The sequence below is a fragment of the Chlorocebus sabaeus genome, chromosome 25 (genome assembly GCF_047675955.1).
Source record: "Chlorocebus sabaeus isolate Y175 chromosome 25, mChlSab1.0.hap1, whole genome shotgun sequence".
Taxonomy (NCBI): Eukaryota; Metazoa; Chordata; class Mammalia; order Primates; family Cercopithecidae; genus Chlorocebus; species Chlorocebus sabaeus.
Window position 1 is genome coordinate 9,537,536 of NC_132928.1, and position 26,147 is coordinate 9,563,682.

At 36.1% G+C, this 26,147-nt stretch overlaps 1 protein-coding gene and 1 non-coding gene across 3 annotated transcripts in view; both read left to right on the plus strand.

Moving 5' to 3' along the window:
* Positions 1-26,147, plus strand: part of EPRS1 (glutamyl-prolyl-tRNA synthetase 1) — an 83,220-nt gene that overhangs the window by 54,942 nt on the left and 2,131 nt on the right. For both annotated transcript variants that reach the window (XM_007988406.3, XM_007988405.3), the window contains 12 exons: positions 6,706-6,939; positions 8,088-8,350; positions 11,146-11,197; positions 11,986-12,195; positions 12,547-12,619; positions 13,944-14,023; positions 14,526-14,627; positions 15,144-15,299; positions 15,770-15,967; positions 16,657-16,830; positions 22,029-22,189; positions 23,306-23,384. In XM_007988406.3, coding sequence (XP_007986597.3) covers positions 6,706-6,939; positions 8,088-8,350; positions 11,146-11,197; positions 11,986-12,195; positions 12,547-12,619; positions 13,944-14,023; positions 14,526-14,627; positions 15,144-15,299; positions 15,770-15,967; positions 16,657-16,830; positions 22,029-22,189; positions 23,306-23,384 — 1,782 coding nt within the window. The remainder of the gene's footprint in view (positions 1-6,705; positions 6,940-8,087; positions 8,351-11,145; positions 11,198-11,985; positions 12,196-12,546; positions 12,620-13,943; positions 14,024-14,525; positions 14,628-15,143; positions 15,300-15,769; positions 15,968-16,656; positions 16,831-22,028; positions 22,190-23,305; positions 23,385-26,147) is intronic.
* Positions 7,882-7,985, plus strand: LOC119619873 (small nucleolar RNA U13). The gene has a single exon (XR_005236315.1). It is a non-coding gene; the product is annotated as a small nucleolar RNA U13 (small nucleolar RNA).

The window sequence follows — 26,147 nt, forward strand, 5'->3', positions numbered from 1 at the left end:
CCTCATGGGGAGGTTGGGAGCATTTTGCACTGTATCTGCTGGAAACTAAATATGTACTCCTCTCTAGGTGTAATTTGAAGGCAAGGGCTTTGGTCTTCAAATTTCTTCGTTGTAAGTAGAATATATTGAGATTATGTGCCAATTTTTGTCAGCTTAATTATGGGTGGAATAGTAACAGCAGAAACCATTATACTTGGAGTAACAGTCAACTATGAATCCATCACCCATCCTTTTGGGTTAATGGGTTACATCATGCTTTCATAAAACAACACTGTTAAGGTTATGAAAAGTCAGCTTAAGGTAAAAAGATCTAAATTTCTTTGGTAATTGGGTAGGTAGTTTATTAGGTATTTAAATACTAATAAATGTGATACTGAAATAAATCTGACTTCAGTTTAGTCTGACTTACATTTATTGAATGCTGCCTACTTTATACCATATCTGTGTTTCAAAATATATTAAGTCTTAATGTTGTTCATAGGTTCTTGGAAACTGAGACTTTAAGCAAAATGATGTATAACAACAATAGGCTAATTGAGATAAACAAGAATTAAGTTACCTTGGCATATTTCTGATCCCCAAAACGTCACATTACAGAAACTTCTTGTGTTTTTTTATTGTTGTTGTTGTCTTCGTTTTTTCTTTTTCTTTTGTAATATTTTGTCTTTTTCTTTTTAAAATTATTATTTTTGCGTTACACAGACCTCTAAATAAAGACCCAACACTTCTAATGGAAACAAATGTGAGCTGTATATACCTTTAAGAAAGATTAATAACGACAAGTAAGATAATTATTTACTCAGTTATTCCAGTTCAGGGTTTTGGGTGGCCAGCTCAGGACCCAAGGCAGGAACCAGCCCTGGGTAAAACATCATTCCATTGCAGGGCACACTCACACACACCGAGACTCAGACCGGGAGCATTTAGACTCATCGGTTCACCTAATATGTGCAGCTTTGGGATGTGGAATGAAACTGGAGTTCCCAGAGAAAACTCACGCAGACATGGGGAGAATGCACACGTTCCACACAGACAGTGGCTCTGGCTGGGGGTCAACGTTTTTTTCCTCTTCAAAGTTATGATGAAATGACATCAAACAAAACAATGTTCTTCAAGGACCTGTTGTACTACATGTATTTTTTTCTCTCAATGCTAATAATAGTAAATGTTTCTTCTCTTCTAAAGAATGAACCCAGTTATTAGGAATGGCACTAGCATTTAGCCTGCATCTGGCACTATGTACCATACACTTTTTAGTCTTCCCAAGAGCCATGTACAAAAATATTCAAAGAATGCTACTTTTTCTATTTGCCTGTTTTAGCAACAGAGGAGAAACTGAATATGAAAGTAACTTCCTGAAATTTACAAAGCCTAGATTAAAGTACTGATTCCCATGTTATTTACCTTGAGAGGTGGTGACAGTGGGGCATTCCATTGAAAGCGCTAGAGAGTTATAGTTTTACTAGTTTATCATTATTTAGCAAGTCTGTGCTTGTTTTACATTAATAATTTGCCTAAGCCTCTTAACCATTCAGTTTTCTACAAAGGTGGTTATTTTGCTGTGTCATGTTAAAAGGTAAGGAAGGTGACCAGCTGAACTTTTAGGTTACCAGCTTCAACTAGACTTTTCTTGCTCTGTTTTTTGTTTTGTTTTGTTTTTAATCTTCTCTTTCCTGCTTCAGGATCAGATAGATGCTTCTATGAAATAACTTTTAAGCATAAAGGCAAAGTATAAGCAAAAAGACGAGCAAGTAATAAAAACTTGAAGTCCATCAAGTCTACCATCTTTTGTTCCTCTTACTCTTTTTCTCCTGCTCAGTGGGTTGCTGCATAAAATAATGGATCATGTTGATATAGTGTGAGGTACATAACAGAGAATACACCAAAGATACAATAACACTTAGTATTAAGTTACTTTAAAAATTAAAGCCACTTTAAAACAAATTTCTTTTCTTTTTCTTTTTCTTTTTTCTTTTTTTTTTGAGACAGGGTCTTGCTCTGTTGCCGAGGCTGGAGTGCAGTGACTCGATCATGGCTCACTGCAGCCTCACTCTCCCAAGCAATCCTCCCATCTCAGTCTCCTAAGTAGCTGGAAGTTCAGGCACATGCCACTAGGCCTGGCTAATTTTTGTATTGCTTGTAGAGATGGGATTTCACCGTGTTAACAGGACTGGTCATGAACTTCTGTACTCAAGCCATCCTCCCTTCTTGACCTCCCAAAGTGTTGGGATTACAGGCCTGAGCTGCTGGGTCTGGCTGTATACCTGTTCCTTGTAAATGAATTTTTTTTTTTTTTTTTTTTTTTTTTTTTTTTGAGACAGAGTCTTGCTGTGTTGCCCAGGCTGGAGTGCAATAGTGAGATCTCAGCTCACTGCAGCTTCCTCCTCCCGGGTTCAAGCAATTCTCCTGCCTCAGCCTCCCAAGTAGCTGGGATTACAGGTGCACACCACGATGCCTGGCTAATTTTGTATTTTGTTTTTAGTAGAGACGGGGTTTTACCATGTTAGTCAGGCTGGTCTCGAACTCCTGACCTCAGGTGATCCACCTACCTTGGCCTCCCAAAGTGCTGGGATTACAGGCATGAGCCACTGCGCCCAGCCTGTAAATGAAATTGTATTGGAATACAGACACAGTCATTAGTTTACGTATTGTCTATGGCTGTTTTCATGCTACAGTTAAAGAGTTGAATAGTTGCAACCGAGACTCACATAGCCTAAATATTTATTATGTAGCCCTTTTGGAAGAAAGAGTTTTGAGAACCATTATAGTTAACAGTTGTTTAAAAATCAAGTAACAATAAAATCAAATGATTATTAAATAAAAATAATTCACAACTGTTTTGTCACTAATGTTCTCTCTTTATGCCATACGCATTCTATGTGGAGGGGGGTTGAATCACCATTTACTTCTGTAGTTGCAACATTTTAATTCATGGCACCTTGTATTTTATGTCCCCAATAATTCATCTTGCCAATCTTTGCTCTTTTATTTTTTACACCAATGTTACTGTTTTTTAAAACCTAAATCACAGTTTATCAGGAAAGGACATACATCACTGTACCCCTTTGTCCATTAAGCAGGTTGTTCTAGGAAACTGCCACCCTGCACTCTCACCCCAAATAGCTTTAAGATGTCTCAGGCCAAAAGATAAATGTTGCAGGGAAGGAAATAAGAAAAAAGCCTCTCTTTTTCTTGATGTTGTTTGTAACGTGTGTAGTGAATTCCAGGTATATCTGTATTTAGTACTTAATGCAAAATTGATTTTGATCTAAACAAATATAAATGCATCTTACATCAGATTGTGGTTCAGGATACTTTACAAGACTTACATCAGCTTGGGGATCTTCTGGAAAATCTTCAGAGTTTGTGTTAATTGATCTGTATCAGAGAAAAGTAGCAGGTACATTGTGATTTAGGTAAACGAATCAGCCTAGTTGATCAGCAGGAGAACAGGTGTTGTGTTCTAATTTAGGTTTGACATCAAGATCTGGGGTCTACCCTATGCTGTATTGGCTCTTAAAATCAGGTTTCAGTAATTGGTTATTCCTTACAGGTGTAGGTATTTAAGCTACACACGATCGGTTAATTATTTTCTTAAAATGTCTTTCTTTGAAACCTGTGAAATTTTAGTTTACTAAATCTCCTGGCAGACTTTAAAAAATATTATACAAGCATCATCACTCTCTTCCCTCACTTACTTGGAAGGATTTTCTGTTCTGATTACCACTCATTCATCCCCCTCCCCACCAAATGAGAATCTCTGCTTTCAGGAGTCATCACTACTAATGTGTGTAGATATAGTTCTCTTAGATATGCCAGTAAGGAGCAAAAGTGAGTGACTGGTAATAAAGTTGGAAAAAAACAAGTTTGAAAAAAGTATTTTTGAGAAAAGTTTTTGCATTTAGAATCGAGATACCAAGGCTATTTTGAAAGGTTCTATTATTTCAAATGGATAACGTTCCAGGTTTTTTTGTTTTTTGTTTTTAAAAGTTCACTCCTTTCCAGAAACGTTTACATCTAGTGGCTGCTGAAAAAATAGCTGTTTGAGTACTCATTCCGAATGTAATCAGAATATAATCAGAAGTTTGTCCATTTTCTCCATTTTATTTAACTTTCCAGTTTTTAGTCATAATATTAGCATCACTTTTACTTATTTCAAATTCCCATCTTAATCCTTTACCAAAGTCTTTTGTGTAGGTTGTTTCTTTTTCTCATTAATCCACATCAGCAATTATTTGCTGAAAACCTTTTCTGTTTGTATTGGCATACGTTAGGTAAGTTTAAAACAGTCTTTGTCCACTCACAACTTAAATTCTACTAGCAATGCTCTTTCAGCTTCTGCTGTTGTATGATATTGTAGTAAATAATAGTATACCACCCAGTTTCTCTTTGTAAATGTCTTTTAATCCAGAAGACTAGTATTAAGAGATAATTTGTTCTTCACCCATCAGTTCTTCATTGTATATTCTAAGAGACAAATTCAGAGTACTATTCAAAGATCTCTTTCAAAAAGCAGTTTTCATTGCATGTTAGTAGGATTAAAATGCACATTTAGATCATTGTTTTCTGTAACGCTAAGCAAACCGTAGTGGTCAAGATCACAGTCTCTGGAATAAACCCGAGATTCAAATACTAGCTCTACTACTTACTGTGTAACTCTGGGGAAGGAACTTAATCTTTCTAAACTTAACTTCTGTAAGGGTTGTTTTGAGAGTTAAATAATATACCATGTACAGCATTTAGTATAGTGTCTGGCATAGACTAAATATACCATAAAATGATAATGATACTTTTCATATTATAATTCAAATTCTCTCAAGAATCTTTAGATACCTTCTAAATCATCAGGAAAGATTGCATGGTGGTGATTAGTATAATTTCACTCTTTTTGGAAAAATAACCTGAGTAATTTACTTAGTTATCTAAAATATTCCATTTCCCAATGGGAGGGGAAATGTATGAATATATAGCTTTTTTAAGAGTATCTCATTCAATAACAGAGTGGTTTGCTCATCTTAATTTTCTCCTTTATAATGTTTCAAATTATAATCTTGGCAAACGGGTTTGTTTTTTCTTTTTTCTGTATGAAAAGTGTGCCATCTGACTTTAAGCTCTAATGAATACCTGCTTATAGTGTAAAATGGAGCTTCTTTCAGATAGTCGTCTTTTTCTAGAAATAGTTGCAGGGAAGTTCCTTCTTTTCCATTTTTATTTTAGCTGGTGGAAATTGCCCTTTTCTTCCCCTTGATTCTCGTATGTCTGATTAACTTGGCCTTTTTTCTTTTTCTTTTTTTTTTTTTTGAGACGGAATCTCGCTCTGTAGCCCAGGCTGGAGTGCAGTGGCCAGATCTCAGCTCACTGTAAGCTCCGCCTCCTGGGTTTATGCCATTCTCCTGCCTCAGCCTCCCCAGTGGCTGGGACTACAGACGCCTGCCACCTCGCCCGGCTAGTTTTTTTTTTTTTTTGTATTTTTTAGTAGAGATGGGGTTTCACCGTGTTAGCCAGGATGGTCTCGATCTCCTGACCTCGTGATCCGCCCGTCTCGGCCTCCCAAAGTGCTGGGATTACAGGCTTGAGCCACCGCGCCCGGCCAGCTTGGCCCTTTTTCTTAAGATAAAGTAGTTTCTATTGTGAAAACTCTTTCCTAAAAACAGAATAAACCAGAGACAAATCAAGAGTACAAATCAGACAGTTTACTCTCATCTTCTCTTTGTACGTTTTCTCTTAATTTTACTACCTTTATGTGGTGCCTGGTGTGACACTCTAATGGCAGAAGACGTTATAAAGTAGCTGGACAAGGAAGTGTGCTTTGCTGCCTCATAGATGCAAATTTTTTGAAGGTATACCATTGGTATCCTGCATTCCTCTGACCCCCATTTGAGTATTCTTCATGGCGTCTGCCTGGTTTCATTTAGCTATCTGGAGCATTATTAGAAAGTAGCAGTAAAGATTGGATAGGGTGATTTGGAGACACTTTTCCTATCTATTTTGATTGACACCTCGAGGTTCCCAGTGGTACACTGGTTTGTAGTGAGATAGTAGCACCATTTCAGGTAAGGTGTCCAGCTTGGGTCCTTTGCCTGTGTTGCTGTCATTCTCTGCTAGAGAGTCACAAGTGTCTCGGTTGGGCTGAGTATATCATTCTTTTTTATTATTATGTTAAAGTATCAGAGATTAAAATATATAGGTAAGTGTCTAAAAACTTCAACATGATTTCTCATCTCGTTGTCAATTTGTAAAATTGATGTAACTATTTGTTAGTTGGACCCAAACTTCCTTTTTTCCCGAAGTTGTCTTTAATTTCCGTTTAATAAGCAGTGGAAAATAAGGTTTGTATAGGCAAAGCCATTGATCTGATCTTTATTCTGATTTTGTAAATTCTGACTTCACTATTTATAGACCCAGGTCTTGACACTGACAGTTTACTTAGATGTTCTATTATTTGTCTGCTGACTTACGTAAAATAGAAAGTTACACTGTTGTATGTTGAATTGTATTTTTGTTTATTTCTTTGGCTTATATATAATCGATGTTTTTAATTTTTCTTTAGCTTTATCTCTTATTTTAGGCTGATGATTTAACATAGGTTTCCCCATGATTAACTTATGGGAATGATTTTTTGATAATTAAAAATTTTTAAATGGCATTGAAATTTCCAGAAATTTCCAAAGTTTTATAAATATCTCTATCTCTCTTTTGTTTTAGGCTAAAATAAATGAAGCTGTAGAATGCTTACTGTCCCTGAAAGCTCAATATAAAGAAAAAACTGGGAAGGAGTACATACCTGGTCAGCCCCCATTGTCTCAAAGTTCAGATTCAAGCCCAAACAGAAATTCTGAACCTGCTGGTTTAGAAACACCAGAAGCCAAATTACTTTTTGACAAAGTAGCTTCTCAAGGAGAAGTAGTTCGGAAACTTAAAACTGAAAAAGCCCCTAAGGTTAGTGGGTTATTTTGTTTATGTGTTTTTGTTTTTTACATTTCAGAGTATTTTCTTTGCCTCAAGTGTTTTCTGCCCCATCAAATCTAGCTAACTTCTACTCATATTTCAATTCTCGATTCTCCTGCCTTGCCTTTTAGAGAAACGTTGTTGATTGTTTCTTACCCCAACTAGATTTGACTGGATGTTTTCATATGACACAGCCCATCACTGACATAGTACTTAAACAGACTGTATTTTAATTGTTAAGTTGTTTCCCTCCAATCTGTAAGATCCAGAATAGTGACCTAGACCCTAGCACAGTGCTCACCCATTGAAGGCCCTTAATATTTACCTTGTTTTTCATTCTTTCTCCTAAAGCTCTGTCAAACTGAAATAGTAGGTTTTATTTTGAGCTCTTAGTAGTCTGTGCTAATTCTGTTATCTTTTTAGGAGTAGATTTTTTTGTACAGATTCACATGAGTGGAAGACAGTCATTGTAGTTTTGAAATTTAACTTTATTAGAACTTGATAACCATTATCTCATCTTTATAATTGTGAAATGTTCAACTTATGTAATTTAATGGCTTTTAACTTAGATTCCTATGGAATACATGTTAGATACCAGTGCTTTCTAGTAGAACTTTCTGCAGTGATGGAAATATTCTATAACAGTATTGTCTAATATAGTAGTCATTAGCCACATGAGCATTTGAAATGTGATTATGGTGACTTAGGAAGTGAATTTTTAATTTTATTTACTTTAAATGAACCACATGACTACTATTTGGATAGTGCAGTTATAGACCGTGCTATTTTCCAGTCACAGTTTGCACAATTCTATCCCTGTTTATAATAATCTTTATAATTTCAATAGTTGGTGTAACACCTACCCCAAACCCTTCTGTCCCCAAATCCCTGTCTTTAATTGTGTTTGCAAATCTGCTTTTAAACTTTGGACAGATCCTTTTGTAGTTCCTAAGTGTGATGGTGGGGTTTTCACACTCATATATGAGATATGCCTCCCTCAAACCTTATTACCACCTGGGCACATTACCCATCTGACTTTGGGGGATAAAAGAAAGCTTTGAGCATTGTATTTAAGTGTGCTTAGACAATGACTTGAATTAAATACTGTCTTCTCTTTTTCCTCTTTTGCTAAACTAAAGGATCAAGTAGATATAGCTGTACAAGAACTCCTTCAGCTAAAGGCACAGTACAAGTCTTTGATAGGAGTAGAGTATAAGCCTGTGTCAGCCACTGGAGCTGAGGACAAAGATAAGAAGAAGAAAGAAAAAGAAAATAAATCTGAAAAGCAGAATAAGCCTCAGAAACAAAATGATAGCCAAAGGAAAGACCCTTCTAAAAACCAAGGAGGTGGGCTCTCATCAAGTGGAGCAGGAGAAGGGCAGGGCCCTAAGAAACAGACCAGGTAATGAATTGCAGAAACTTCATTTGAAGCAAAGCAGAGCTTTGAATGAATTCAACTCTTACTATTTTTTAAAACAAATTTTGATTAGTTTATCACATTAAGTTAGAGAACGCTAAAACTGTAATGTCAGCAGATAGCATTTATTAATTTTCCATTTAATTTTTAAAATAGGTAACCCATTTGTTTGGTTCAAGAATCTCAGAATATAAGAAGTTCCTGTGCATGTTTCCCATCTTTCCAGTTTTCTCCACCACCGTAATCAATCGGTAGCCACTGTTAACAGTTTCTTCTGTGTCTGTTGGCGATTTTCATTTATTATTCAAGTAAATACAGATATATATATATATCACACACAAATATACATACATGTTTTCTCTCCTCCTTTTTAAACATAATTGGTAGCCTAATTATACACATTGTTTTGCACCTTAAGCAGATTTTTTTCAAATGAAAATCTTTTATGGGGACTAAGTGAGAGCTTCATTCTCAATTTAAAAATTGATAGTTTAAATATAAGACAAAACTGACTAAAGACAAAACAGTGGGATAGATGGCTCTTTAAGGATCTTCCAATCTATGTGAATAATGTGCAGTCATACACCACATAATGATGTGTCAATCAACAGTGGACTACTTATGTGACATTGGTCCCTAAGATCATAACGGAGCATGTATAGAAACCTGATATATGGCACTTGATGTTGGCATTGAAATATAACAAGCTATGATGTTTGCACAATGATGAAATCACCTAACAACGTATTTCTCAGAATATATTCATGTTATTAAGTGACGCATGATTGTAATTTTTTGTCTCTTTCCACAATTAGAGTGAACTTTATGATGGGTTTTCCTTAATGGCTTAATAAGAAGAAAAAACTGTTACTGAGATACTTTGGTTTTACATTTGTTTAGCTGAGCATCAAATTTTGCTGCCTCTTAGCTCTCATATCATATACACAGTGTCTCCTTAAACAAGAGAATGCAACAGATATTTTTCTTTTTGACTATTAAACTGAATAGCCAGAGTTATAGCAGGATAGAAGAGAGTGTAGAACTTTTCACCTTTTACTTTCTTAGTGCTTGTGAAAGTGCTAGGTTTCATAGTTATTTTATTGAGGTATGTCATAGTGAAACAATGGAGAATGCAAATGCAAATACATTAAAATTTTTAGCCACTAAAACTTTGTTTCTAAACTCCAAGAAGAGACCATACTCTATCCTGAATAATTGTTATTTCAAAAAAATGATTATTGTCTGAAATAATTTTTTATTACAGACCTAGTTTATTTTACAAGCGTCTATCTCTGCAACTTTTATTCTAGTTAAAAGAAAAACTTAAGGCCAGGCGCAGTGGTTCACACCTGTAATGCCAGCACTTTGGGAGGCTGGGGTGGGCAGATCAGTTGAGGTCAGGAGTTTGAGACCAGCCTGGCCAACATGTCAAAGCTCCGTCTCTATTAAAATTACAAAAAAATTAACCAGGCATGGTGGCACACACCTGTAATTCCAGCTGCTCGGGTGGGGGAAGGGGTGCTGAGGCATAAGAATCACTTAAACCTGGGAGGTGGAAGTTGCAGTGAGCTGAGATCGGATCAGTACACTCCAGTCTGGGTGATGGAGTGAGACTGTTTCAAAAAAAGAAAAAGAAAAACTTGTATAAATTTGGCTAATATGCACACATAAGTACACACACATATATGTGTGTATTTATAGCCATTGTTTTTATTACTTTTTAGGTTTTACTTTCAGTGAAATGGTGATCTTACTATAATTTTAACTGGCATAAGATTCTTCTTTTTTAGTGGGAGAATAGGTGTGAACAGGCTCTGTCTCTATCACAAATTCATTACCTTAAAAAGAACCTTGTAAAAGAGATGTCTGCATAGAAGCATAGAATCATAGCTTTTGTTACATTTGGCTTTCCTAGATTTTGTGGATAATGTCTCACAACTTTTTAAGAGATGTCTCTGCTGTTTTTTTTTTGTTTGTTTGTTTTTGTTTTTTTTTTTTGAGACGGAGTTTTGCTCTTGTTGCCCAGGCTGGAGTGCAATGATGCAATCTCGGCTCACCATAACCTCTACCTCCCTGGTTCAAGCGATTCATTCTCCTGCCTCAGCCTCCCAAGTAGCTGGGATTACAGGCATGCACCACCATGCCTGTCTAATTTTGTAATTTTAGTAGAGACAGGGTTTTCTCCATGTTGGTCAGGCTGGTCTCAAACTCCCAACCTCAGGTGATCTGCCCGCCTCGGCCTCCCAAAGTGGTGGGATTACAGGTGTGAGACACTGTGCCCAGCATTTCTACTGTTTTTTAGGTTAAAAACATTATCTTAGGGGCTAGGCATGGTGGCTTATGCCTGTAATCCCTGCACTCTGGGAGGCCAGAGCAGGAGGATTGTATGAGGCCAAGAGGTCAAGACTGGCCTGGGCAACATAGCGAGACCCTGACTCTACCAAAAAATAAAAATAAAAAAATAAGCCAGATGTTGTATGCGCCTGTAGTCCTAGCTACTCAGGAGGCTGAGGCGAGAGAATCTTGAGCTGAGGAGTCCGAGGTTGCGGTGAGACAGGATCACACCATTGCGCTCCAGCCTGGGTGACAGAGTGAGACCCTGTCTTAAAAACAAAACAAGAAAACACAATATTATCTTGGGGATGAATATAGAGAAGTTACAAATATGGAAATAACTCATACTGAAGAAAAACTAATCTATTTTGAACTTTAGAGGTTTCATTCGACCTAAAAGCAGTTGCTGAATGAAGAGATTTATCTTTTACTTTTCATATCTGCAGGTTGGGTCTTGAGGCAAAAAAAGAAGAAAATCTTGCTGATTGGTATTCTCAGGTGAGTATGCATTCAGTTGATTTTTATGTTTTAAGTCTCAATGGCTGCTTTATGTTTAGATTCTAAAATACACCACAAAGGCAATAGTAATAATGTTATATAATGCCTTTAATACATACTGTAGTCATTTAACATGACACTATTTTTCAGCATGTTCACATGAAGTCCTGAATTGAAAAGTAGTACCATGAGATAGTGATTTTTTTTTTTTATGTTCAAGTAAAGGGATTAATTCAAGGCCACAAAGATATAGTCAATAGCAGAGACAGGATTGGAATTCAATTTTTTTTTTTTTTGAGATGAGAGTGTCACTCTGTCACCTAGGTTGGTGTGCAGTGGTGTGATCTTGGCTCACTGCAACCTGCACCTCCTGGGTTCAAGCAATTCTCCTGCCTCAGCCTCCCGAGTAGCTGGGACTACAGGCACATGCCACTATGCCCGGCTAATTTTTGTAGTTTTAGTAGAGACTGGGTTTCACCATATTCGAGGCTGGTCTTGAACTTCTGACCTCAGGTGATCCACCCACCTCGGCTTCTCAAAGTCCTGGGATTACATGTGTAAGCCACCATGCCCGGTGGAATTCAAGCTTTATTCAGAGTTTGGAACCCTGTTATATGTTGTTTTTCAGTATAGTCAGGTCTGTTTTATTTCCATTATGACCTCCCACATTAAGGGGATGTATCAACAGTAGAAGCCTCCAGATTTGAATTTTGGTTATTATACTCTTGCCACTTACACTAGAATTTTGGTTGAATATAAGCTTTAAAGACTATTTTTCTTTTAAAAAGGTCATCACAAAGTCAGAAATGATTGAATACCATGATGTAAGTGGCTGTTATATTCTTCGTCCCTGGGCCTATGCCATTTGGGAAGCCATCAAGGACTTTTTTGATGCTGGGATCAAGAAACTTGGTGTTGAAAACTGCTACTTCCCCATGTTTGTGTCTCAAGGTGCATTAGAGAAAGAGAAGACTCATATTGCTGACTTTGCCCCGGAGGTAAGTGAGCTTCTTTTTTATTTTTTTTTGCAATGTTCTCTGACAAACTTGAAAATATATTTTCAACTTTTGAGTTTAACAACCAATTTTGAAAAATGTAAAGCCATTTTTGTTAAAAAGTTCTGTTTCTGCCTTTATAGCAAGTAATGATTTTGTCACATTAATTAACTGACTTTTAATATTTAGAAGGTCAGTAAGTGCATACCTTTCCTCACAGTGAACAGCAGCAACTATTTTAACTTGCCTAAATTGATATAGCAAAAATTAAAAGAGGAAATTTGCCTGCATTTGTACTGTTGCTCCAAAATGCTATTGAAAAAAAATGTATGAAAAATGATTTTTTCTTACTAGGTTGCTTGGGTTACAAGATCTGGCAAAACCGAGTTGGCAGAACCAATTGCCATTCGTCCTACTAGTGAAACAGGTGAGAACAGGCCTTGGAGTGCAGGAGAATGCTCAATGAACAATAGAGACAGCTTCTAGAGTTGAGTCTCAGCTTTCGCTTTGTGATAGGTATAATCCCTGTTGACAATACAAAACTTCATGAGTGTTGATAACGATTGAATGCAGACTTAGGTTGTCTAGAGTTTTGTTCTCTAATAGTCATTGCAGAGCTCTTTATCATTAAATTATAGGATTTTTAATTTAAATACTCATTTTTATGCTGTAAATTTTTAGGACTTTTCAAGGAATTTTATTCTTAGAATAATTTTTATTGTTGAAATTGATTATAATATTGCAAATACAAATGTTTATGCCATAATTATTTTTAAATTTTAATAATACATTTAGGTTTGCATTCATGTAGGGTGTTCATAGGTCACTAAGTACTTTTACATCATCTTGTGTTATTCTTACAACAGTGTTGTGAGGAAGGCAGGGGCAGTTACTGTGATTTCCATTTTGCCGGTAAAGAAAAGTCTCTGAAAGATTAAATGATTTTTCTAAAATTACATATGGTAAATGATAATGCTGTTGGAAAAGTTGAGGTTTTGGGCTTTACAGCGTCTTTCAAAGTGATCATTCATCTGTAGAGTTCAGGATTGTTTGTTCTTATTTGATATTTCTAGTGATACTTTTGTATAATACATTATTAATATTGTGATACCAGTTTTTTTCTCTGAGACTATTTCGCAAAGTTGTGTTTGTTTTGGTTTACTAATTATAGATCATGAGAAGGCTATTCTAAGACAGATATCTTCACTTTGCAATTCATTGCAAGAGCTTTCATACTCTGAATAGATCCATCAGATAGATATAAATTAATTCTGCTTCTCATACATAACCGCTGGATTCAGCAAATTGTTTAGCTTCTATAAACTCAGCTTTCCACGTCTTTAAAACTGAGATTATGATACCTACTTATGGGTTGAATGCAAGAATTGAACAGGTCAATGAATGCAGAGAGCTTAACGTAGGACATGACCTTTATTCGTGTTTTTAAAAACCAAACATGAAAACCGTCAAAGTACATTAACTATTATGTGAAGAATGTAAAATTTTCTGTGAAGAATTGAAAATATGATCAAGTTTAGATTTGTATCCTTGAGTAATACACTTTATGAAATAGATAATACTATTCACTTATTATAAACATTGGAAATATATTTACACAAACATACATTTTATTTTTCAAATTTATTTATTACATTTTAATTCCTACTAATTATCTTGCTGGTTTAGCTCTTACAGCCTTAAAGGAGAAATAAAGCCTTAAATGACTGTCTCTATTTTCCCATGTCTTTCAGTAATGTATCCTGCATATGCAAAATGGGTGCAGTCACACAGAGACCTGCCCATCAAGCTCAATCAGTGGTGCAATGTGGTGGTAGGTATTAACTCCCTCTTATGTTCTATTATTATTCATGTTATTTTAAAAAATGTATATATTTTGTTTTTATTTTCAAAGGATTGGGAGTATGGAACTATTTTTGAAGTATTTAAGATAAATTGTGATTTTTGATTACTTACTATATAAAATGGTAATAAAAATTGGAAAGTGACTGGGCATGGTGGCTCATGCTTATAATCCCAGCACTTTGGGAGGTTAAGCAGACAGATCACTTGAGCCCAGGATTTTGAGACCAGCCTAGGCAACATGGCAAAACCACATCTCTACTAAAAATTAGCGAGGTGTGTTGATGTGCACCTGTAGCCCAGCTACTTGGGAGGCTAAGGTAGGAGGATCATTTGAGCCTGGGAGGCAGAGGGTTTCAGTGAGCCATGATTGCACCACTGCACTCCAGCCTGAGGGACAGAGCAAGATCCTGTTTCCAAAAAAAATTGAAAAACTCTTTATAATGACTACATTGTTTTCTTGCCTCTTCCAGCGTTGGGAGTTCAAGCACCCTCAGCCTTTCCTACGTACTCGTGAATTTCTTTGGCAGGAAGGGCACAGTGCTTTTGCTACCATGGAAGAGGCAGCGGAAGAGGTATAAAAAGTTATTTTCCATATTAACTGTGTTCCATTTTTTTTGTTCAGGCTCTGCAATTTTGTTATTTAAAATGTATGTAACACCTGTTAAAAGCAAAATCAAATTAATTCAAACGTATATGGATTTAAGTAACTGCTTATTGGAATGTTATTAATAGGGGAAATAGGCTCTTAAATTTTTAAGTGAAAATACTTCTGGGCTTTAATGTGTATAAAAAGTTATTTTTCAGGAAATTTTCATTTTGATATTGTGTGTCTTTCGTAACATTTATTTTCTCTTATCTTCTAAACTTATATATACATTTTAAAAAGTTACTTGACTTCTTTTTACATTGCTTGGTTGAGTATCTTTCTTAATAAATTCACACTGGCTGCTTTAACCTTTTCATAAAAAGAGGTTTTTATTGTTCGAATTGCTTTTCCCACACAATTAGTCTTAAGTAGTGCAGTTTTATAGATGTTAATGAATAAATGTACCCTAAATTTGAACACATTTACATTTAAAATGTTACAGGTCTTGCAGATACTTGACTTATATGCTCAGGTATATGAAGAACTCCTGGCAATTCCTGTTGTAAGAGGAAGAAAGACGGAAAAGGAAAAATTTGCGGGAGGAGACTATACAACTACAATAGAAGCATTTATATCTGCTAGTGGAAGAGCTATCCAGGTATCAAACTGCCACATAGGATTCATAAGTCACTGTAAGCACAGTCCATGGACAGATCCAGTAATTTCTTCCGTCATCACAGAAGTAGACTCTTTTAAAAAATAAATGTTTAGTGTACTTTTGTATAATAATTTCAAGCAAATCTATCCCATTCCTCTGTCTCCATGGTTCGTTAAGTCATGATACATATCCTGAATTACTACTAAAATATGATTTCCTTTTTAACTGTTGTAGGTAAAATTACTGCTATAAAAGGAGCTGCCCAGAGCAAAATACTTGTAAATAGTATTTTTTGACTAATCTTAATCTCTTGTTATGGTAATTATGCTTATAATTAAAAACCTTATTTAATGTAAAAAAAGTGAGAAAAGACAAGTCTAGTGCAATTTTTAAAGCATGTGATCTTATAGTAATCATTTTCAAGAGCATAATAGTTTATTAAAAATAAAGCTTATCTTTCTCTACTTTAGGGAGGAACATCACATCATTTAGGGCAGAATTTTTCCAAAATGTTTGAAATCGTTTTTGAAGATCCAAAGACACCAGGAGAGAAGCAATTTGCCTATCAAAACTCCTGGGGCCTGACGACTCGAACTATTGGTGTTATGACCATGGTTCATGGAGACAACATGGGTTTAGTATTACCACCCCGTGTAGCATGTGTTCAGGTAAGGAAAATATTCCTGTTTATCATTCATTTTATAAAATACAAGCCATATTTACTAAGGGAAATTTGAAAGAATGATTTTCTGAATATCATCCAGGCAGATTTCTCTGATAATAAAAACAACGTGGAATGCAATCTGGACCCTAGTGTTTTGTAACTGTGTGTATCATTTACATTATTTATTGTCTCTTACTCTTTTAATTTTTAAGTTACTTATATAAACATTTTTAGAAGTCATTTTTTAAAAACGGTTTATAATATGTTAAATGAGCTGGGCATGCAGGCTCACGCCTGTAATCCCAGCACTGTGGGAGGCCAAGGCAGGCAGATTACTTGAGCCCAGGAGTTTGAGACTAAGCCTGGGCAACATGGCAAAATTCAGTCTACAAAATATTAGCCAGGTGTGGTGGCATGCACTGATAGTCCCAGCTACTTGAGAGGTTGGGGTAAAAAATATATATTTGTGTGTGTGTGTGTGTGTGTAAAATAGATTAAATGAAATATAGTAGGTCAGCTGAAAATGCATTTAGATGGGTAAGTGATTTGCAGGTAATTAGTAGATATTATATATGGATTAGAAATCACACAGCTGATTTGTATTAATAATAATAGCCACTAGTAGGTTTCGACTTCTGAGAGCTTCTGTATCTGTTTCTTTGCATAAATTTGGGACATTGTGCTGAATTCTAGGTGGTGATTATTCCTTGTGGCATTACCAATGCACTTTCTGAAGAAGACAAAGAAGCACTGATTGCAAAATGCAATGATTATCGAAGGCGGTTACTCAATGTTAACATCCGCGTCAGAGCTGATTTACGAGATAATTATTCTCCAGGTTGGAAATTCAATCACTGGGAGCTCAAGGTAAATTCCTCAGTTGTATCTTTTACCCTCAACATCTGCAATTTGAGTTTAGATTTTCCTCTGCATGTTTTTATTAAACTTGAAGTTTCTCATTACTTTCCTCTATTTTGATAGTGGGGGCTTTTTTTCTTCTTCACTTAAACTGTTGAGCGCTGACACAGTTCATAGCTTTGTAATAGTGATACTTAAATTTAAAATAGTTTTGGTGGAAGCTTATTTTTATGATGTTAGAATAAAAATGATCTTGAGCCCTTGTTTATGATTTCCCTCACATAGCTGGTATACTAAAATGTTTATGCTAGGAGTTCATATAATTAATAAGTTATTTACATAGACCACCAGAATAACAGTGCATGGACATCACTTAGCTGTCTTTGTTATAGCTAATAGTGAAACATCCGAGATTAATTTTGTTCTTGAGTTTTCACACCAAGTGTTTCATACCAGTTTGTTGATTTTTATTTTGTTTATTAAAGTCTACATTCTGCTTTATTGTTTGTAATATAACTTTCATTTATTGCACATTGTCATTAATAGATTGTCTGTGCCCTTAATTTTGTTTTATAAACTTATGGGATTTAACAATTTTTCTTAGGCTGAAAGAGGGAATCTTACTGGATCTAGAAATTAGGAATCGAGACTGTATAAACTGATATTATAGGCGATGGGATGAGAGAATGTATTGAGATTGCAGCTGCAAGCTTTCAAACTATGGAAGCTCAGCAATATTGGGATTATTAAGTATTTATACATCTAGGGTTCCCAAAAGTTGCTAATATTTATCATCTTGTTTGTTTCAAATGGCCCCTGAGGTAAATTTCCTTTGGCAAGGAATGGTAATTATATTGATAATTGTTTCTCTTTTATGTAATATACCAGCTTCTTTACATGCTCTTCTAAACATGAATTTTTTTTCCATGTCATTTCCTTTTTAATTGCACTCTTTTTTGCTTACTTATAAATAGCTATTGTGTGATGCCAGTAGCAGTTTCTCTAAACTAATTTCTACTTAACCTGGGCTATAAAATGTTACAGGAGAAATTTATTGCTGGCTACTAGCGAAATTAAAAAGAAAAAACCATCGACATTCATTCTTGAATTCTTCTTTGTACCCTTTCCTCTTTTATTCATTTCTCATCCTTAAACTGACTTGGCTTTGTCTTTGTCACTCTTCTTTTAGTACCCTAGTGAGCCTATACTATGTTGGGGAGGTATTCTTAGTATGAGTTGGGTCTGCTACAGCTTCATTGTCTGTATTCCTCAGGAAAGAAAATAAAGCACCTAAGTTCTAAACTTGATGCCTCAAGTTAAAGAACATTGAGAAAGAGAGTTCACTATCTAGTGGAAGGTATTAATGGAAGGTATTAGATTAATGCCATTTTAGTTCCATTTAGTCAAATAATTTCTAAGAAAAAATATTTTAAGAGCTCTGGATTTGTATTTCTTTGACAGCCATTGACCAAAGTGTGTGAGCGATATATACGCACATTTTGAAACTTACTCAGATTAGTAAATGAGCTATAATATGGTTTGATTGTGAGGCCAGAACCCAGCAACTCCTGTAATTCTTTGGTACCCCTTCCTATATTATGAAAATATAAAGGGGAAAATAATCTGAGTGAATTAACTACTTTTCTTTTTGCTATGTGGAAAGAGTAAGATAATTTTGTGTTGCTGTTGAAGCAAAACACAAATCTTTTACAGTTAAATTTGTAACTAGTTTTAGAAAAAAACTATCAACAAAATATTTGCCTCCTCCATGATTTGGCTTCAGATTACCTTTCCAACTTCCACTTTTCATTATCCCCTTTCATATGCCCTTTTCTCTCTTCTTCACAGATAGCCTGTTTTTTCCACCTCTATGTCTTTGCTTGTGCTATTTCTTCTACCTGGGTTGTAAAATTTTTTTTATCATGCAACAGTCACAAACTTACAATAAAGCAAGTCCAATACAAATAATTAATTTTTCCTGCTTGAATCATTTGAAAATAAGATGCTAACCTGATGCTCCATCACCCTACAAATATACTCTCCTACATAATCACAGCACAACCAACATAGTACAACTAACATATTCTCCTACATAATACAACACAAGTCGGTATAGTAATGTTCGTACATTACTATAGTCTAATTCTAGACCCTCATTCAGCTTTCAGGAGCTGTCTGACTAGTGTTTCTTTATAGCAGAAGGATCTCGTTCAGAACTATTTGTATGTAGTTATTATGTATCTTTAGTCTCTTTCAGTCTGCAATCATTTCTCAGGTTTTCGTTGATTATCGTGATCTTGACACAGCACATTTCTTATTAGCCTTTCTATTAGCTAATTCATATTTTATGGATCCATGGTTTCTAATATTAAGCACTGGGTTAAAGAATCTGTTACTAATGTTATTTGTTTTGATGCTCAAAGTGTCTCCGGTTTGGCCATTATGATCCCTTAAAGCTGGCTTTTGTGTCCTTTTGACATTCTCCATCATTCTTTAAGCACTTCCTTGCTGCTTGGCACAAGATGTTGTAGGCTTATCTTGTACTTTTTCTACCCTGGCCCAGGAATTTGCCATATCTCTAAGAAGCTCTGGTTCTTTTGCGTGGAGAATGGTATTTAGTGCTGGGTATGCTCATTGCTTTTGAGCTATCACTTCTCCCAGGCCTTCTCAGTAGATGGAGCTACTGAATATGTATATATATGTAGATGTCCATACACACATACAGATATGTGTACACTTTTACCACAATATTTCCATGTCTATTTATATATGTTGAAAACCAAGAGTTTGTATCTATACTTTAAATTCCAATAAAAAACCACAGGGTGAACCCGGCGCGGTGGCACATGCCTATAATCCGAGCACCGTGGGAGGCTGAGGCAGGTGGATCACCTGAGGTCAGGATTTCGCCACCAGCCTGTCCAACATGGTGAAACCCCGTCTCTACTAAATATACAAAAATTAGCTGGGCTTGGTTGTGGCTACCTGTAGTCCCAGCTACTCAGGAGGCTGAGGCAGGAGAATCGCTTGTACCTGGGAGGTGGAGGTTGCAGTGAGCCCAGATTGCACCATTGCACTCCTGCTTAGGTGACAAGAGTGAGGCTCCGTCTCAGGAAAACAACAACAACAACAACAAAAACTACCACAGGATGCATTCTAGTTTTTCTCCATTGTGCTCGTAATTCCCTTTTCTGACAATGAAAAACCTAGCTCTAATTATCCTTAGTACATGAATTTATTAGATTAGTCACCCTGTATGCCACCAATCTCTCATTGCCATTGCCACCCACTCCTGTGTATGAATGAGCTCCTTATCCCTCGTGTGCTCTGTCACTCTATACAAGGTTGTTCTCATGCGCAGATGCCCTCTCACCTGACTCAGGCTCAGACACCCTGCTGTGGGCTACCAATGACTTTCTCCTTTTTCGGTGTAGGATCCAGTCCTATTGCATTTTACTGTCATGTCCTTTTAGTTTTCTTTAATCAGAAGTAGTTCCTCAGACTTTCGTTGTCATTTATGACATAGGCATTTTTATAACTATAGGTCACTTATTTTATGAATGTTCTTTAATTCTGATGAATAATTTCCTTATTAATTTTTATCTTCTCCAGTAACTTTTCTTCTCTCTTCCAGCTGAGGAATATTCTCTCACTGCTGACTTTCCGTATTAGTTTTTGTTGTTTATATGTGTGCCTTATTTACCCTACAAAGCATGAAGCTTCTTGAGGACAAGATGTATTTCTTATTCATCTTTTAAATCTCATTGCACTTAGCACTGTATCTTACAAATGCATGTAATACATTCAGTATAATATATTGGATAAATAAACTAAAGCAATAAAATAATGTCATATTTAGCATACAACAATTTGTTCCATTGTGGTTTTTTTTGTTTGTTTGTTTGTTTTTAATCTCATTTTGTAAAATAATCTTCCCTAGGGGTAAATAAGGACTTCTAGAGTAATATTTAAAATTTTTCCTATGGCATTTTTTGGGTGTACCACCCGGCATCTAAATTGTATATGGAAGCATCTAACTTAGGAAAATCCTGTTAATTTTAGAGGATTATTCATTCAAAAAAATTATTTAAAATCTACTATTTATCAAATAAGGTTCTGGGCCTCAAAAATGTGGTGTTTCCCTAATCCTTAAGGATTTTAATCCCCTTACAGGATACACATTCACAAGACTGAACATTCCCAAGTCTTAAACTTGCATATAGTCCATGCTTAAGTTGCTGGAAAAACCAAAGAGTATAGGGGAGTGGTTCTTAAACTGGAATCCTAGGACCAGCAGTGTCGGCATCACTTGGAAACTCGTTAGAAATATAAACTCTTGGCCAAGTACAGTGGCTCACATCTATAATCCCAGCAATTTGGGAGGCTGAGGCGGGCAGATCAGTTGAGGTCAGGTGTTCAACACCAGCCTGGTCAACATGGTGAAACCTTGTGTCTACTAAAAATACAAAAATTAGCCAGGCATGGTGGTAGGTGCCTGTAATCCCAGCTACTCAGGAGGCTGAGGCATGAGAGTCAATTGATCTTGGGAGGCAGAGGTTATAGTGAGCCAAGATCATGCCACTGCACTCTAGTCAACAGAGTGAGACTCTGTCTTCAAACAAACAAAAAAACAAATTCTCAGGTCCCATCCCCAACCTACTCTAATAAAAGACTCTGGAGGCGGGACCCTGAAATCTGGGCATTAACAATCCTTCCAGGTGATCATAATGCATGCTAAAGATAGAGTATCCAGAATGAGGACTTTTCAACCAGAGAATACCACCGTGTCAGGAATGAGTCAAAAATGTGTCATGGTACTGATCCCGTCAGTGGCTTGTAGCCTCAAAAAGTCTTTGTTTAACCCCATTCCTGTGCAAATACGTTTTCTGGATGCTATTTTGTAAGAAAAGTTGGGAATGCTGATCTAGAAACTACCCTCTCTGTTTCTCCATGAAGAACTTCCTTAACTCAGAACCACAAGGGCAGTAGATTTTTTGTGTTAGGTTTATACCTTCTTACTAGAATAGGTTTTTATAGTATCTCAGCCGTATTACCTGTTTTTTTTGTGTTTTTTTTTTTCTTGTTTTTTGGCTTTGCCTTTGTTTTTTGGGTTTTTTATAATTTGTTGTAGATAGGCCATGAATTACATCTGTATATTCACTGGAAACATTCATATATCATTTTAACTGCCTTTTTTAATCTTATAGGGAGTTCCCATTAGACTTGAAGTTGGGCCACGTGATATGAAGAGCTGTCAGTTTGTAGCTGTCAGACGAGATACTGGAGAAAAGCTGACAGTTGCTGAAAATGAGGCAGAGACTAAACTCCAAGCTATTTTGGAAGACATCCATGTCACCCTTTTCACAAGGTAGTTTCTTAAAATTGCTTATGTCTCTCTCTCCAAATCTTCCACCACCTTTGAGATCTTTACCAAGGAATTTTTGGGGTTGTCCCAGTTGGAAGTGTTTGTTCTCTCCCTCTGAACCCTCATGCTACTTAATTCACCACTCTCTGGGTTTTTTACTTGTATTATGTTTATTTTTCTAAGTGCCATCTGCTTCCTACTAGGTTTGCAACAATGAAGTTTCTGTCCCCAGGACTAATTTGGGTTAATTTAGATCTAGGCTTTTATGAGATATAAATTCAAGGGCTTCAGGTATTGACTGTCATCTGCTGGGTACACATTGGCAGCACCTGGGAAGCTTTAGTAACTACCAGTGCCTTCCTAGAGATACTAATTTAATTGGACTGGAGAGGACCTGGAAACTATACTGTTAAAAGCTCCCCCAGGGGATTATAATATAGCCAAGGCTGAGAACCTCCTGACTAGGATTGGGAATGAGGGATAGAGGAAGGCCTTAGGGCCGCCCTCACCTATGGAGAGAGTCTTTTAGAATCACAGATCTCAAGGCAGTCAAGGAAGAGGCACCAGAAGATTAGTGGCTTAGCGTGGCACCCTGTTTTCTTTCTCTGCCTACCTGGAGCAGAAAGCAGAGAGGAAGGCCCATTACCAATGGGGATAGAGGTGCAGTTTGGGAGAGGGTAATGCCTGCATCTTTTATGAGGGCACTTATATATTGATATAAGAGATATATATATATATATATATATATCTTTTATATATTTCCTCTGAATCTGGAAATATTTAAGACCAGGGAGGTTTAAAAAATAACACAGACTCCCATAGGTGATGTGTTAATGCCAGGAAAAGAATGTCAGTCATTAGAGATTTAACAGCAGTAACAAAAGTTATGATCACCTGTTGTGTGCTTAACAAATTTCTCAGGCATTTAAGGCTCACAATAGTGCAATGATAAGGTAACTCTGATACACTGATGGTCACTGTGAGTGACAGACTTGAGATTCAAATTGAGTCCTTCTGACTTCCAGGTTATCTTTTCATTAAATTATGCTTATGTGTTTCATAAAACTTTGTCATATTTGTGAGAACAATTATGTATTGTTTTCTAATTTTGTTTGGTAGGGCTTCTGAAGACCTTAAGACTCATATGGTTGTGGCTAATACAATGGAAGACTTTCAGAAGATACTAGATTCTGGAAAGGTCAGAGACTTCTGAAAACTTTTCAGTATAAAAATATTTCAGTAAATTGTATTTTAAGACTCATTGAATTTATGCATGGTATTAATACCTTTTAAAGCCAATCACATAAAAAGATAGTACATTACTCAACATTTATATATATGTATAAATATATAATCTATATAGTCTTTGTTTTATATTTATATGTCTTATATATAAATATAGTGTGTGTGTGTGTGTGTTTATAGTCTTTGTTTTCTACTGGCTTTTCTAAAGCATTACAACATTATACCATTTTGGGGTAATACTCGTGAACTGATTATGTAAGTTTTTTTCCCATGTTTGATATGCTACTTTCTAAAGAACATTGATTCTGTATGTCTCCTTATTTCTTCATTATTGAAAATCTCTGTTATTTCAGTTTCTTTTAAGTTCCTAAAGTAACCATTGTTCTAGCTTTAGAGCTGTCATATGCGGCTGCCTAAAGCAATGTGAAAAGTCAGTTTCTTTCCATTCCCTGACTGTACATACTCAGCTCTCAATTAATTGAACTTTCTGAATAATGAGAAGAAAAGTGTTGCTTATTCTAAGCCTATTTTTCATAATGAGGGGCTATCTGGCTCCTTAGAACTCCATAGACTTTCCTAATTAGGTAGTTAATGGCTCTTTAAGATTTAATTGGTTTTATATATTGGGTATATGCAGTTGTTTCGAGCTGAAACTTTAAATTTTCATAAAGAAGAATTTCAGTTTTGCAAAGTTATTTAATTATTGGAATGAATCACTTATGGTCTTTAGTATTCTGGTATACATGTTTGAATACAACCAATCCTGTGTCCTCAGGTTACAAGTGAGAAAACCATGGGCCAGTGTCTAAATACCCCAAACTATACAGAATTTAGATCCCTCTTCTGACTAGTTAAAGCATTTTTCTCTGTATCTTTTTTTATGTATTAAATCCATGCTGAGAAGGAGCATGAATTTATGTAAGGCTTTAATTTTTATGGTCATAATGTATTAATATGTCTCTTATTTCTTAAACTGGGAAAATTAATCTCTGGCTTTCATTTTACTATTCTGTAAAATGAGTACAAAATAGATATCAAAATCCTCTTTAGATCTATAATTCTTCAGTATTTAGCCTTCTATCCTTATTGGGTTATTGCTTTTGTAATTTTTTCACCTTTCTGGGTTCTGTAATTTTTCATTTGATTCAAACTTCCTTTTTTTTTTTTTTTTTTGTTATGGGGTCTTGCTTGTTGCCCAGACTGGAGTACAGTGGTGTAAGATCTTGGCTCACTGCAACCTCCACCTCCCGAGTTCACGCAATTTCCTGCCTCAACCTTCCGTGTGACTGGGATTTCAGGCGCCCGCCACGACACCCAGCTAATTTTTGTATTTTTAGTAGAGATGGGGTTTTGCCATTTTGGTCAGGCTGGTCTTGAACTCTGACCTCAAGTGACCCATCTGCCTTGGCCTCCCAAAGTGCTGGGATTACAGGCGTGAGCCACCGCGCCTGGCCTCAAACTTCCTACTTTTAATAGAAGGCTAGACAGTGGGTAGCCATCTGTAGTACTGTGTTTTTTCTTTCACTCTGATTTATGATTTTTTTGTTCTATTATTGAATTTAAATTTTTCCTTTATTGTAGAAATACTGTAGTCATGTTTGAGCAGTCTATTAAAGACATTGCATAAGAGTTAATAAATCAATAGAGTAACTATCAGTTAAAACATAGCTTTCAAAGAAATGAATGCCAGCAGGTATTGCTGGAATCATGTCTTTTATTTTAATATTGGATAAGTTGCTGTAGAGATTTCAATAACTATTCTGAAGTAGAACCTGTGGTATTTTAGCTCTATGTCCAAAGAACACAGGACCGGAAAACAAATTTTTGTTTCTTTTATTCAGTAGGCAGTTCCATCCTCCTTTTTACCTTATGTTGGTCAGCTTAGTAGATGTATTGATTGACCATCAAGCAACCTTTGAGGTTGTTGTAAATAAAATTGTATCTACTAGGAGGGGAGAAGGAAGAAGAGATCTTTGGAACTTAAATGTAGGAGAAAGTTTGGATCTTCCTACATTTCTTTATTGGTATAAATGAAAAATTATATCTGATTTTACTAGGACTTGATTTTAGTACATTTTTCCAAGGGAGAATCTTAATTCAATGAAAAATAAATGCTATGTGTATATCATACTTACTGTTTACTACTGCCATCCCTTACTAATCTCTTGTATTTGTGATTTTTGAGTATTGCCATTTCTTGTTGTTGACATTTTCTAAGGAATTTGAGATATTACATATTACAAAAGATTGTGTCTTTTTTATTCTTTTTTATTAATCTGTTTTTTTTTTTTGAGACGAGGTCTCATTATGTTGGCTGGGCTGGACTCCCAACTCCTGAGCTGCAGTGATTCTCTCGTGTTAGCCTCTGGAGTAGCTAGGACTGCAGTCATGCACCATCACACTGACTATGTCTATGTTTCTTTGTTATGTTTTTGTTTTGAGACGGAGTCTCGCTGTGTTACCCAGGCTGCCAGGCTGGAGTGCAGTGGCATGATCTCGGCTCACTGCAACCTCCGCCTCCTAGGTTCAAGCGATCCTCCTGCCTCAGCCTCCCAAGCAGCTGGGGCTACAGGCACGTGCCACCACGCCCAGCTAATTTTTGTATTTTTAGTAGGGACAGGGTTTCACCATATTGGCCAGGCTGGTCTTGAACTCCTGACCTCAGGCAATCCACCCACCTCGGCCTCCCAAAGTGCTGGGATTACAGGTGTGAGCC